The sequence below is a fragment of the Eleutherodactylus coqui genome, chromosome 1, assembly GCF_035609145.1.
Source record: "Eleutherodactylus coqui strain aEleCoq1 chromosome 1, aEleCoq1.hap1, whole genome shotgun sequence".
NCBI classification, from domain to species: Eukaryota; Metazoa; Chordata; class Amphibia; order Anura; family Eleutherodactylidae; genus Eleutherodactylus; species Eleutherodactylus coqui.
The window spans coordinates 351,172,073-351,186,978 of record NC_089837.1 but is presented as its reverse complement, the minus strand read 5'-3'; the positions used below and the strand labels follow the sequence as shown (position 1 = coordinate 351,186,978).

At 40.8% G+C, this 14,906-nt stretch overlaps 1 protein-coding gene across 5 annotated transcripts in view; it reads right to left on the bottom strand.

Moving 5' to 3' along the window:
• CLIP2 (CAP-Gly domain containing linker protein 2) overlaps positions 1-14,906 on the bottom strand; it is a 128,059-nt gene that overhangs the window by 15,341 nt on the left and 97,812 nt on the right. For 3 of the 5 annotated variants that reach the window (XM_066576778.1, XM_066576802.1, XM_066576787.1), the window contains 2 exons: positions 11,049-11,993; positions 9,085-9,142 (listed from right to left, as the gene is read on the bottom strand). In XM_066576778.1, the coding sequence (XP_066432875.1) occupies positions 9,085-9,142; positions 11,049-11,993 (1,003 nt within the window). The remainder of the gene's footprint in view (positions 1-9,084; positions 9,143-11,048; positions 11,994-14,906) is intronic. The other 2 variants (XM_066576793.1, XM_066576808.1) reach the window with 1 other exon arrangement.

Here is a 14,906-nt window from a genome sequence, read left to right as displayed (position 1 = left end):
AGTGGCATCTTCAAGGGTCTGGGGTTACTAGAGGTGTGCCCACTTAAATGACAGCCGTTATATAACATGAGGTTGTGATTCTCCCATTTGACTGAGCAGTGAGAGACACTGCATGCTGAGCAGCCAATGGAGAGAAACCTAATGATGCACGACAGGTCCTTAAAGGAGATGTCCCGAGGCAGCAAGTGGGTCTATACACTTCTGTATGGCCATAATAATGCACTTTGTAATGTACATTGTGCATTAATTATGAGCCATACAGAAGTTATAAAAAGTTTTATACTTACCTGCTCCGTTGCTAGCGTCCTCGTCTCCATGGAGCCGACTAATTTTTGGCCTCCGATGGCCAAATTAGCCGCGCTTGCGCAGTCCGGGTCTTCAGCAGTCTTCTATGGAGCCGCTCGTGCCAGAGAGCGGCTCCGTGTAGCTCCGCCCCGTCACGTGCCGATTCCAGCCAATCAGGAGGCTGGAATCGGCAGTGGACCGCACAGAAGAGCTGCGGTCCACGAAGGTAGAAGATCCCGGCGGCCATCTTCAGCAGGTGAGTATGAAGACGCCGGACCGCCGGGATTCAGGTAAGTGCTGTGCGGGTGGTTTTTTTAACCCCTGCATCGGGGTTGTCTCGCGCCGAACGGGGGGGGGGTTAAAAAAAAAAAAAAACCGTTTCGGCGCGGGACATCTCCTTTAAGCCAATCATACAGAGTGCCTCCCTCTTACATTGCCAATCCCAATGTATGATAATGTAATCAGCTCAGCCAATGGCAGTTTGACCTTTCTGAGCATGCCCAGTGTGCCCCTTTAGGACTTTGATATTTTTTCATTTCATTTTGTGGTGCATGCTCATTACATGAAAAATCAGACTTAGGGTGCATTCACACGAACGTATATTGGCTCGGTTTTCACGCCGAGCCGATAAACGTCGTCCTCATCTGCAGGGGGGGGGGGGGAGGATGCAGGAGCCAGGGGCAGGAACTGAGCTCCCGCCCCCTCTCTGCCTCCTCTCCGCCCCTCTGCACTATTTGCAATGAAAGGAGGCGGGACGGAGGCAGGGCTAAGTTCAGAGAATTAGCCCTGCCCCTGTCCCGCCTTTCCCCATTGCAAATAGTGCAGAGGGGCGGAGAGGAGGCAGAGAGGGGGCGGGAGCTCAGAGCACTGCTCCTGGCTCTTACATTCCCCCCCCCCCTCGCAGATGAGGACAACGTTTTCACACCGAGCCGATATACGTTCGTGTGAATCCAGCCATAGACTTATTTGTCCAGGGCTGCAATTCAGCAAGATACTACGATTTATAAAGCAAGCCAAGTTTGCAGAAGTCCACACTTTAAAAAAAACTTTCTTGTGGCCTAGGTGCTCTGAAAAGGGATCCTACAATGCTCACTATCTAAGGAGTGCCGTAGGTTATTGATTGGATATTCAAGGTGTTGAATAAATAGATGAAGTTCTTATATTAAGGGAGTGAGGCATGTTACACTAATACATCTTTTTTTCCAAATGTCCGTACACAAGTTATACAATTCACAGAAGTGGCTAAATAGTATTTCCAAAAGCTAGTTTCAAGTGAATGCTGAATAACAAAATCCCTCATTTAGGCCTAAAGGGCTCTTACTGCTAAGGCAGAAGATCCAGTGCGCCTCCTCACGTAGCAATTTTTTGTCCAGTTCTAAATGTGAGGATGTAAGAAAAGAAGTAAATGTCAGTCCTTCTTTGAGGACTGATACTAGAGTCTCACTTAATGTATGGAAGGGTAGGTTGCATATTTGCAATTCCTCCTCATTGCTGTTACATACAACCTCATCATCATCTGCTTCAATCCTCTTAGGGAGTTTTTCCGGTCTCTCATTGGAAGACTAGACTGTTCTGAAAAATGGATGCAATTAATGGTACACTGGTATTAACCCTTTCCAATCCACTGTCTGACGTCTGAAGACATTATGATTGCAGCCTGTACAGCTTCAATGTCAGAAGACGTCTGGCAGGGTATTCTTACTGTATATTACTGGCCGCTCTGTTGTCGGGGGCCTCTCCGGCATGTCACGTACTGCAGTACTGGCTTTAGCCAGCAGATGGTGCCATTGTAAAATGGCAGAAAGAGAAAGCCCCCTAGGAAACCCTGAATTCAAAATTGGATGAAGAGGCAATGGGAGCCTGCTGTATAGTAGGTATATGTGATGTGGTAAGAGATAAGACGATTAAGGATGAACATATGGGAAAACTGGATTGAGAATGTATAGGTATATACCCCCAAAATGGAGACCTGGCGATATTATTTAGGCAGAGTCTACAGCAGTGACCTGCTTGATATATTATATAGCTACTAGCTATTTAGGAGAGCTCTATAAAGCACAGTATACAGCATATTGGAGCAGCATTCACTGATTCATATTATAGGTGGCTTAGCGCTCCCAGGTTTTCTAGGCGGGGGTTGTACTTTTAATTCCTATGCATTTTAATATTTTAATCTAATTCAATAAAAGTTAGATTTTAATGAGTATAAAAACGCATGCGCACAGACTGAAACACACCCTGAGTTCCATATTACAGCCACAAACGGCTTTGATAGTACCACATCCCTGTCTGTGCATGCACAGTTTTTTTAAACACACGTTGCGTTCCATATGGCAGCCATGTTGGCCAGACCTACGTCACACTGCTGAGATGCTACAGTGATGCTCTCCCTGCGCCCGGCGTCCCACTGCTCCACCATGTACGGTCACAATTGCTTCCAGGTAATTTGTAACTTGTTTTACTATTTATTTGGGCTCTATCACAGTGTCCATTATGCTTGGGAAAGGCACCTTGTGCGCAGAACCGCTTTGTATTCTATTTCCCTGACTGTCAGAGCAGCGGATGGGGGTTGCATCTCTCTATCCATGCTCTTGGTATATTTTCTTTTTTCAGATTTATTTATATTTGGATTAAGACTAAATACTTTATCAATAACAGTCGAGAGCCGCGGAGGATTTTTATACTGCTATGTGCAGTTTTATCTTTTTTCTAGATTTTAATGAGGGTATTCAGACGTGATGTTTCTTGCCCTTTGAGTAATTTTGATATTATTAAACAAGTCACGGTTCTCATGCAATAAGGGAAGGAAGACCTTTCTGAAGATGAAAAGTGTGAAATAGTCCAATGTCTTGCAAAAGGCAGGCAAACAATCGATATTTCATGAAGAGAAATCATCGAACTGTGAAAAGATATGTGGGTAATTCACAAAACTAGAAAATATGATCTCATAAAGGCTTAATGAGAAAAGTTTGTGCCAGACAAATTAATCTTATTAAAAGGGCAGTTGTAAAAATGCCACTGATGAGCAGCAAACAAGTATTTGAAGGTGCTGATGTCTCCAGAGTGTCATGAACATCTTGATGCACGATCCTTCTGCATAGCACTGTAGTTCCACCACCCCTAACTATGGCTCACAAAGAGAAGCGTTTACCGTGGGCTCAGAAATACATGGACTAATTTTCAAAAAGTTTTATTTGCTGATGAATGCCGTGCTATGTGGATGTTCCTGATTGCTGGAGTTCTGGATAGCTGGTGAATAGCCACCCTGTTCCTACAAGACTGAGATATCATCAAGGAGGCAGCAGTGTGATGTTTTGGGCTTAAAGGGGTTGTCCCGCGCCGAAACGGGGTTTTTTTTTTTTAAACCCCCCCCCCGTTTGGCGCGAGACAACCCCGATGCAGGGGTTAAAAAAACCACCCGCACAGCGCTTACCTGAATCCCGGCGGTCCGGCGTCTTCATACTCACCTGCTGAAGATGGCCGCCGGGATCCTCTGTCTTCATGGACCGCAGGGCTTCTGTGCGGTCCATTGCCGATTCCAGCCTCCTGATTGGCTGGAATCGGCACGTGACGGGGCGGAGCTACACGGAGCCCCATTCAGAAAAGAAGAAGACCCGGACTGCGCAAGCGCGGCTAATTTGGCCATCGGAGGCCGAAAATTAGTCGGCACCATGGAGACGAGGACGCCAGCAACGGAGCAGGTAAGTATAAAACTTTTTATAACTTCTGTATGGCTCATAATTAATGCACAATGTACATTACAAAGTGCATTATTATGGCCATGCAGAAGTGTACAGACCCACTTGCTGCCTCGGGACAACCCCTTTAAGTATCGGGAAGTGAGATGGTAGGTCCTTTAGGTTCCCTGAGGGTATCAAAATAAACTCTGAATGATATGTAGAGTTTCTAACCCAGCATTTTCTGTGTATAAAAAGAAGAATCATGTTTTCCAAAGTGAAATAATTTTCATGAAAAACAATGTGGCATCCCAATGCTGCCAGAAAAACTTGATTCCTTGGCTGCTATGGGCACGAAAGGAAATAACATCATGGTTTGGCTACCTTCATCTGACCTCAATCCTACTGAGAACCTTTGAGGCAACCTTAAAAGGAAGATGTATGAGAGTGAGTGTCAGTATACCTCAACACAGAAGCTGTGGGAGGCAATACTGACATCCTCTAATGAAATACAAGCAGAAAATATACATGGACTTACAAGTTCAATGGATTGTTAAGGTCATAGCAAAGAAGGGCTCATATATCAATATGTAACTTAATTTGGAAATCTTTGTTTTTTTATGTGTTTATTTTTTGTAAAAGTATGAGTGCATGTATAACATAGCAGATTTATGGTGGAAATTATAGGAATTTCATTATGTGTTCAAAAACTGAATTCTGCATAGCAATTTGGAACAACATATTTAGTATTCATTTCAAATGATAAATAAAGCCATCACCATTATCAGTACTACCACTTGTAATAACATCCACATTGTAATATAACTGTTGAGAAAAAAAAATTCCTTACACATACTGCCTGTTTTGGAAAACCAAGGAAAAATGGCATGTGTATAATAATTTGAAACAGTGTACAAGTGCAGTGTCAATTTGCTCACCACCTTGTGCTTCACCTTGATGCCTGAAGAGAGCGGGTAAGCCCGCAGAAACGCGTAGCAAAGGAACTAATAAATCATTTAAAGTTATTTATGGACATTGTGTCCTCTATCTCTGCTGGAACCCACGAGCGCGGGGGAAATTTTTCTATTTGATAAAAATGCAATATATCGTATATACTCGAGTATTAGCCGAGTCAATATGTTTTACCACAACAAATTGGTAAAACGTATTGACTCGAGTATAAGCCTAGCTATATTCGAGTATATACTAGGTAAAGAAAAAATGCAATACTCACCTCCCAGCCGGTGTCTGTGTCCCCGGCATGATGGTCTCCCCGGCGGTGCGGCAAGCTGCTTGAGAATTCTCCCCGCTGTCATCTTTCTGCTTGGCTTTGAATTCCCCCGCCGTCAGCACTGTGTAAGTAAGCGCTGTGATTTAATTGAGCGCCAGCCAATTACAGCTGGCGCTTGATAAACCAATCACAGCCATTCAGTGATGGCTGGCGCTCGATACAATTGCAGCGCTTACCTACACAGATCTGACGGCGGGGTATTCAAAGCTGAGCAGTGAGATGACAGCGGGGAGAATTCTCAAGCAGCTTGCCGCACTGCCAGGGAGACCATTGTGCCTGGGACACTGACGCAGGCTGTGAGTTGAGTATTGCGGGATTTTTGTTGTTCGTTTTTTTTTTTACCTCACTCGAGTATAAGCTGAGGGGGGCTTTTTCAGCATTAAAAATGTGCTGAAAAACTAGGCTTATACTCGAGTATATATGGTAATAAAGTGTTTTCTGTCCTTTTACCAAACTCAATAAAATAATCATTCTAGCAAGTGTCAAATGTTCTATCTTTCCAAGTTCCCTGATAAATGTACAATAAAACAAAACATGTATGTAATAGTGGCCGAGCAATGGATCGCAATCTACAGGTAAATCTCAGAACAGGCCAGTTAATCTTAATATTGAAGGTTGTCAAGATGAACATAAGATGCCTCTGTAGGATCAGTTTTAGGTGTCATATACAGGGGGTGCTGATATATCCTTGTGTTTTTGATTTTCATTTCTTTTCACATCAATGACAGTTATATCATTCCAGAGCTCAATTTTTGCAATACTTTGTGAGCAAATATTGGCATGATACTATATGCCATTCTTATGTAATGTAAGTTTGAAGACAACGTGAATTCTACAGAAGATTTCACTTTAGAGGAGAACAGAGCAGTAATGAAGTTCATGATGACATGGTATAAACATTAGGTGACAAGTGCCCTTCATACTCCACAGTGAAAAATTAGGTTGCAAAGTTTAAAACCATCCACTTCAACACCAAAGCTGAAGACCACTCTGGGAATTCTCCCATGGTACAGAAGCCATAGACGCTATCCCGGCGATGATTTTGGAAGATTGGAGAATTGCCGCTAAGACAATAGCTGAGGCTCTGTACATTTCCAGTTAAGTCTATAATTCATGATCATCTAAACATAAAGAAAGTATCTTCTAAGTGGGTACTGAAATGTTTGTTAGCAGATCAAAAGTGCATGCCTCCTGGGGAAATATGAGGGATTTTTGTCAGGCTGCCGATACTTTCCTCTATTGACTGGAGGCAATGGATGAGACATGGATTTTTATGTATGATCCTGAGTCAAAAGAATGAAGAAACAGTGGTTCCCCATATCCAAAGAAGTTCAGAGTGCAGAAGTTGTCATCCAAGGTAACGGAGTCTGTCTTCTGAGATAAAGATGGAATATGGCTTGTGAACTCCCTTCAAAAGGGGTCTACTATCACGGCTGTGTATTACACAACACTTCTGGATAAAATGAAGAAAGTCTTAATGGCGCAGAAAGTCGACCCAAAATGTTGTGTTCCTGCATAACAATGTCTTGTTCCACACAGGGTCAATCACCAAGAGCACATTGGCTGACCTGGGCTTCGAGGTGCTGGATTGTTCTTCTTATTCACCTGATCTGGCACCTTTAGACTATTATCTGTTTTCTAATTTGAAGTAGCATCTCAAGGGAACCACATTTGCCTCCACTTCTCTGCAATTGCAGTAGCTGATGCCTTGTTTGCTGCCCAACCAAATGAATGCTTTTTGAATGGACTGAAGTCGCAACACTGCATTCAGAAGTGCATTGAGGGGTAGCAGACTTTTACTATAATGGACAACTGCTATCATTCTCTTCAATTCAGGAACAATATAAAATTCCCTCTTCTAAATTTTATATATTCCTCCAAATAAGAAAACATCTTCGCATGCACCCATCCATGCAAATCAAAATTCCAATGATCTTAGAAGACCAAATATCTAATACCCCTAACCAGTACAAGAATTGTACTAAACAAGTCTACAAATTTTTTTCTTATGACATGTTTCCAAAGAAAATGGGAAACAGACCTCAATTCTCCCTACAAGAATGGCAAACCGCCCTAAAATGGGCAGTAAAATCTACAGCATGTGCATCCCACCACGAACAGTACTATTATTGGTCAGATGGTACTATATTCCATTAAAACTCTCATACATTTATAGCATGGCATCCCCTAAATGTTGGATAAACTGTGGACATATAGGATCACTGCTTCATATTTTCTAGAGTTGCCCCCTAATCTCCACCCTATGGAAAAAGGTGTTTAAAATGATAAAAACACTCCACCCCTACGCAACTAAAAACAAACCTGGTTTGGCGCTTCTACAGCTAGGGAGAGATAATTTCCTATTGGAATGAAGAACAATTATCTGCCATATACTACACGCAACCCGTCTTACAATCTCACGCAACTGGAAAAGCTCCGAAGTTTCTACCATAAAAGAAATAGTATCTATTGTCTCATTCAACTGCACCTATGAAAAAATGCTGGCAGTCCAAAATGGAACATTCGATCCCTTTATATCCAAATGGAACATTTGCCTGACAAATCATCCCTCAACTAACTAGTATACAAATCCCTCCACATACCACCCTTCCAAGTATCTCCATGTCTTAAACCCCTTCCTTTCCCTAATAGACCCTTTTGCCATAACGTAAAAGTATTCAAGTAGTACACACAAGTTTCTAGTTTCTGGTTCATAGTTGATATCTAGTCCTCAAGTGGCGCACTGCATTAACCTGGCAACTATTTTCTGTCATTTTCTAAGAAGGAACATCAGTTACATTACTATTCAGCAACGCATTGCATGTTTGGAATATGTATGTCACAGTACAGAAATTGTATTCTAACGCAACAAATCTGTCAACTTTCTGTTATTTTCTGTTTATTATAAAACCCAATAAAAATTATGCACTGTGTAGAATAACTGTGAAATTTCATTGTTCTATGTCAAATTTTTGTGGTCAAAGCCAAGGACTTATCAGCACCTGCTTGTAGTTGCCATGGCAACTGGGCTGCTCTGTCATTCTTAGATTCTGTATACACTGGTGCTGCCTTACCATTGGCTTTTGATGGCAAGAGTAGTTTCCATCCTTTTTATTGCCACTGGAAACCTGACGGACACCTGACAGATCCATTATAAGTTAATGAAGTCCACCAGGATTAGTTATGCTGTTTGAAAATGGATCTATCATATCTGCCATGGATCTGTAAAGAGTAGAGATGAGCGAGCATACCCGCTAAGGGCAATTGCTCGAGCGAGCATTGCCCTTAGGGAGTACCTGCCTGCTCGAGAGAAAAGGTTTGGGTGCTGGCACGGGGGAGCGGTGAGTTGCGGCAGTCAGCAGGGGAGAGCGGGGGGGAGAGAGGGAGAGAGAGATCTCCCCTCCGTTCCTGCCCGCTCTCCCCTGCAGCTCCCTGCCCGCCGCTGGCACACGATGCCGCTGATTTTTTTTTGCGCTGAGGTTTCGCACAGGAAACCCACCCGTGTGAACATGGCCTTCGAGTAATTTTAACACACAGGATTTTATAGCATTTTTTAAGCAGTTTTTTGAGCCAAAAGCAGAAGTTGTATCAAAAGATATAAGAAATATAAACAAAGAACTTATACTTTTCCTTCCTGTTGAATTCACTTCATGGCTTTGACTCGAAAAACGTATGAAAAACTGCCACAAAAACCTGTGGTGAAATGGCCTTTACACTAGAATTATGTGGGACAACATGGCTAAGCAAAGTGTAACAGAGTGAAATGTCTAAAGCAAAAACAAAAACAGAAGAGGAGGCAACATGAAGTGCAAAATTCAGATAAAAATATACCTTCCACTGTCTTTTTCATTTTATTTTTTTCTTCTGAAATATCATTTGTTTCAATCATCTGGAAGACACCAAAAAATGTAATTATGTTCAATTCAACTATACATTTTTCCCCCTAGGATTAATTTTAAGATTTCAAAGTCACCTTCCATTGCAGATGTTCCCAAATAGAGCTCTAGCTTAATCTGCTATATCAGTGGCCGCTCAGATGTGATGTTACAGATACACAGAATGAAAGAGTATTAGTTCAAATTCAAGGTTATATTAATGAGGCATGTACGTCTAATTAGAAACATCATTTTGTTGTAAGGTCCAGTATTCTCTACTGATTAATTCCAGAATTTAGAATACAGCACTGAAAATCCCATGCTTCCCTTCACTTTGTTATAGGGTTAGTGATACAGTTAGGGATATAAAGCTGCCAACAATTGCCACTAGTGGGAAATCACTAAGGAATTGAGCCCCAATACATAAAAAGATATATTGTGAAATTTAACTCTTTCCAATCCAATTTGTATTCTGGTTTAGCTAGGGGGGTTAATCTTTTTCTACCATTATACAACGGCGCTATCTGCTGGCTAAAGCCAGTACTGCATAAGGTGACACGTTGGATAGGCTTCGACAGCAGACAGGCTGGCAATATACAGTAAGAGAAACCCGACGGACGTCTTCCAACAACGGAGCTGTACAGCCTTAAATCATAATGTCTTCAGAGGTCAGACAGTGGATTGGAAAGGGTTAACAGAACAAATTTTTGGACCCAAAAACCAAGCAATTTTAAGGTACCTATTAAGTAGTTCATTAGTGGTAGTTCTTGTACTGGATTTTAGGGAGACACAAGAGCGCATGTACAGCCTCCTCTCAATGGAAATTGAAGTTACAAAAAAGTCTCCTCAACCATTCTTAATCTTTTGCTATACTTGATTAAAAGTGCACCTAACTTTTCATACAACTTTAATAGCCTGTGTATCTCATTAATCTTGTAATATACTTTCAATGTTCTTTTTTGCTTTACCACTGTAAATCAAGGCTGAAGAGCAGCACTTCTGCAATCCACTGCTTGTCATTAGGCATTTAGCTTTCGTAGCAACTGGGACTTTTTCTTAGCTGTCGGGAACAGGCTCCTCACTGTACTCACACTGCTCCCAGATCTGCAGTCAGTGTGTACACAATCTCTGCCTCTCCTGATCTTATATCTAACCTGCTATGTGCACTTATGTTTATGTTGTAGGCATCATATGTCTCTCTATTTTGCTGAGGGCAAAGCAGCATCATTCTTATTGGATTGTTCTCTATTAGCTGTTTTATTGGGTCGTGTGTTTGCATGGTCACAGCATATGCAGTTCAGTCCAGTAAGAATTATGCTGCTTTGTCCGCAGTAAACTGGAGAAACATAAAAGGGGAAATTTATTGACTTCCAGTTTAAATGCCGGTCTTATTATTTATGCCAATCAGTGTAGAGTGCACCCAATACATGATGAGACGCATGGCTCTTCACTGCTTAGGTGCATTTCGACTCCTTCATGCACCTAAGCAGAAATGTACGGCGACCTGAAAGTCGCAGGTTCAATTCCCGCTTGGTTCAGGTAGCTGGTTGATTCATCCTTCCAAGGTCGGTAAAACGAGTACCCAGCTTGCTGGGGGGTAAAAGATGACTGGAGAAGGCAATGGCAAAAACAGTCTGCCAAGAAAACGTCATGATGTGACGTTCCCCTAGGAGTCAGTCATGAATCGTTGTTTGCTGAGATTATGCACAATCTGACTGCAGAGCAGAGGTATGCTTTAAAATGTATACAGTCTGCACAAATATACACATTATCTGCACTGGGTAGATGTCTTGAGAATGGTTGTTAGCTAGGCCTTAGTGTTTTTATGTGTGTTTCCTGATACACTTATGAATACAAGTTTCCTGTACCGATGTAATAACTTAGTTAAAGTAAGAACAGGAGAAAATGATAGTATCCTACATTAGTAATTTGTGAAGAGTGAAGCGCCTCCATTGACTGCAGTTTGTTTTCCAAGACCAAAATTGTCTCCTGTAGTCTTTGGATCTCCTGGCTGTTTCTGGCATCTGCTTTCTGGAGCATGTCGTAATCCTGCATCTTCTTTTCAGCAGATGAAATCTGTTCTTTTAAGAAGGCAATGGCTTGTGTCTGGTCATTATATTCACCCTGCAGCTTCTGTAGGTCACTCAACTGCTGCTCTGCCTCTCGATATTTGTCTTTAATATCCTGGAGTTCTTTGAGGTGTTGGTTGGTTTTTGATTCTAGCTGTGTCTTCCAGTTGTTATTTCCTTCTTCCAGTTCATCCCTAATCTCCTGAACTTTAGTTTTGAGAGTTTCTCTCTCTTTGATATGGACTGCTATTTCAATCTCATTTTTAGCTTTCAGGTTTTCAATCTCTAGTTGATGCTCCATTTTTAGGCTTTCCACACTAGCTTTAAGCTCTACCATTTCTTTGTGCTGAGAGTCAGGACTGATAATCAAGGAACCTTTCAAGTCTTCTAGAGATCTCTGGTGGTCAGAAACTAAACTGTCCAATTTAGACTTCCAACTGTCCATCATTCCAATATTCTCTTTTGTAGCCTGCTCTACCTTTTTCTTCAACTCTCCAATCTCCTGTACATGCTTCTCATTTACAGTCTTCAGTTTTTCAATTTCTTGCTGATACCTCTTCATCTTTTCTTCATATTTATCTCTTTGCTGACTGCTCTCCTTCTGATGCTCCTTGCTAGCAGACAGAAGTTGATCCCGTAAACGCAAGGCCTCAGTTTGAAGCCCAATTTTAAGTTCTGGTAAATCTGACTGACTAGAGTTCATTAAACAATGCTGAAGGTCTTCAATCTCATTGCGTCGAAGGTTAAGCTCCTCTTCCAACTCCTGAATCCTTGTCTGCTCGGCTACTGTTGTCTGCTGCAAAAAAAAAATTGAATAAATTGTTTGTGGAAGATATTTAAATATCCAAATGCTACAATGACATATGCTCTAAATCAGTACATTTTAGTGATTTTATTTTACACCAAGGTTTGAGGTTTTAGTCAGGGTTTATTATAAATATGCCAATTACTTTTACTAGGTTTTGTTTTACTTATATTCTTATTTCATCAAAATTTGCAGACTATTAGATAAAATCAATTGTATTCACAAAGAAATAAGCCCTGATGTCAAAAGAGTTCAACATGGCGTAAATCTTGGATGTTAAAAGGTGTTTGTTAAAAATGAAGAATATAATAACTGAACTGAAGTGAATATGAGAATTTAGATTTTAGCTAGTTCTTAAAAATACAAAGTCCTGAAAGTCTTATAAAGTTTTCTCATAAAGTTTAGCTTCATCGACCAAGACATTCCATAAAATGGATGCCGTAAGTGCCTGGGTATTTAAGTTGTATTGCACTGTTTCACTGCAGTTTATTTCATGTAACATTACAAAATATGTACATTAAGAATTTAGGTCTATATATACTGACATGCCAAAAGTCATGGGATAGCGGCAAAGCAGCATGTAAACTGATTATTAAGCAGGTGATGGCTTGGGAATGCCCACACCTGTATAAATTGTGAGGTGTTATCTTGTTAGGGAGGTTTAACACTAGCCATTGTGCTCATGACAAGGTGATGTGACTTATCAGCATTCGAACGAGGCATGATAGTGGGGGCCAGATGGATGGGGCATTTTATTTCCAAAATTGTGTGGGCATTTCACATTCCTCAATCTACAAAGTCATGTGTGTACTGGGAATATATCATTGAAGTCATTACCACTCACAGTGGAAAGCGCAGTGGCCGCCCATGGGTGCTTAACCATTTGAGGATCACCTATAGACTATAAACATCCAAGCAATCCTTATCAATCTCTGCAGAGGTCTTTTAACATGTCCTTGCAGAGAATCCCCTTAGAGCCCTCTGATGTGCAGGAGTTCTGTGACTTGAGAGTCTAATGACAGCTCAGATCACAGAGCTTTGCCAGGAACCAATCAGCATGGTCTCCAGGCACATGATGGCTGTGCTCCAGGCACTATCTGTATTACATGCAGAAACTGTCAAATTTTGTAAAATTGCTAATTTTTCCAAATTTTCTTTAAATTTTGAATTTGTTTCTAAATAAACACAAAATATATCAACCAAAATTTACCATGGATATAAAGTAAAACGTGTCATCAAAAACAAACTCAGAATCACTTGAATAAGTAATAGCCTTCCAAAGTTGTTACCCCATAAAGTGAAACATGTCTGATTTGAAAAATTGGGCTTGGCCACATAGACCAAAAATGGCTTGGGTGGCAAGTGGTTAATGATCACACCTGGCAGTGTTTTGCTGGAATTCTCTGTGTGAACATACAATGGTCAATATTCTATGCGGGGGGTCATAGATGCTTATCCCACGTGTCAGTACAGTGTTATTCAGCTTCCATGGGATGTGGGACCAGAAGACCCACCAGAGTACCTCTGTTAACACCACAACATAAGGTACAGTATCTCAAATAGAATTGTAAGGTTGCTAACTGGAGCCTAGAGGATTGTCAACATTTGGCATAGTCTAATGAGTCATAGTACCAATTGTATGGGCTGATGTTAGCGTTCGTGTGTGGCATGCACCCCATTAAGGCATGGGCCCCAATTGTTAAGAAGACACTGAGCAGGCTAGTGGCTGGTCCATACTAGCGTGGGATTTGGTCTTATGGCATGGGTTGGGTCCACTAGTCTGCTTAAACACATCATTGACCAGTGCCCACTATATTTCAAGTTTTGCTATGCTTTAACATAAAACTAATGTTAATAAACTTGTGGAATAATTACACTTTCAGTTCAGAGGATCAGAATATAAATTGTCACGAAACATTCTTTCTATATGTACATCTCATTGTCTCTCTCTCTCTATAAGTAACATTTGTGGCTGCATGAACTGTGTTATAATGTGTAACTAAAATGTATACAAACCATAAATGTAGATATTTACATATCAGATACAAAGCCAAGTCATGAGAATATACACAAAAGCATGAAATAATGGTATCCTGTCCTGCTTTTATGATGCGATACTGAAACTCTACTACTTATTACAAATTAGGGGTCAGAAATTCTAAAAAATAATCTTTAATTAAAGTCAAAAGGTTTTTTTTCAATTCAAGTAACTGAATACAAATAAAGACACTAAAAAGGACTTGCTAATTTACCAAGTGTCTCTAATATCCATATTGAATTATTAGAATTTTCCAAAGGGTTTGAACGTATTTGTGAACCCATAAAGATTTTAGTGGATTTTATCTTGTGATCTTATAATCTTAGGCACTAAACATGTGCTACTGCATCTGACCTGTTATAAATCCTCTATCTCCAAAATGTCAATCATTCAGTAATTTATAATTAAAAACATGATAATAGAAGTGCGATAAATTAAATTATTTCAGCTTCAAAGATGCTGGCTGGTTTTAGAAAATAGTTAGAAAACTTTTGTGACGTGCCTACTTCTGTTGATTTGCTCTTAACTATCAGGGCTCATTCACATGGAAGAGTCATGTACGCTGCCTGTACAACAGTGTAGAGAGGTCATATGGCTCTCTTATACAGAGCAGCATGACATACATGTGTTCCCATACAGGCTCTGTTCGTGGACCGAACTGCTACATATTTTGGATTTCCCATCTAATAAAACCTTCACATCTACAATTGTATATTGGAGTGCAGAGTTCTTTCTTATATTCAGCAGAATATGAATCAGGTTCCTATTATATAGTCTTTTAATCCATCCGTAAATTTTGATCTCATAGAATAGTTTGATATGTTGCTTTATTCTATGCAGTGAAAATGGAAACCTGATGAACCCAT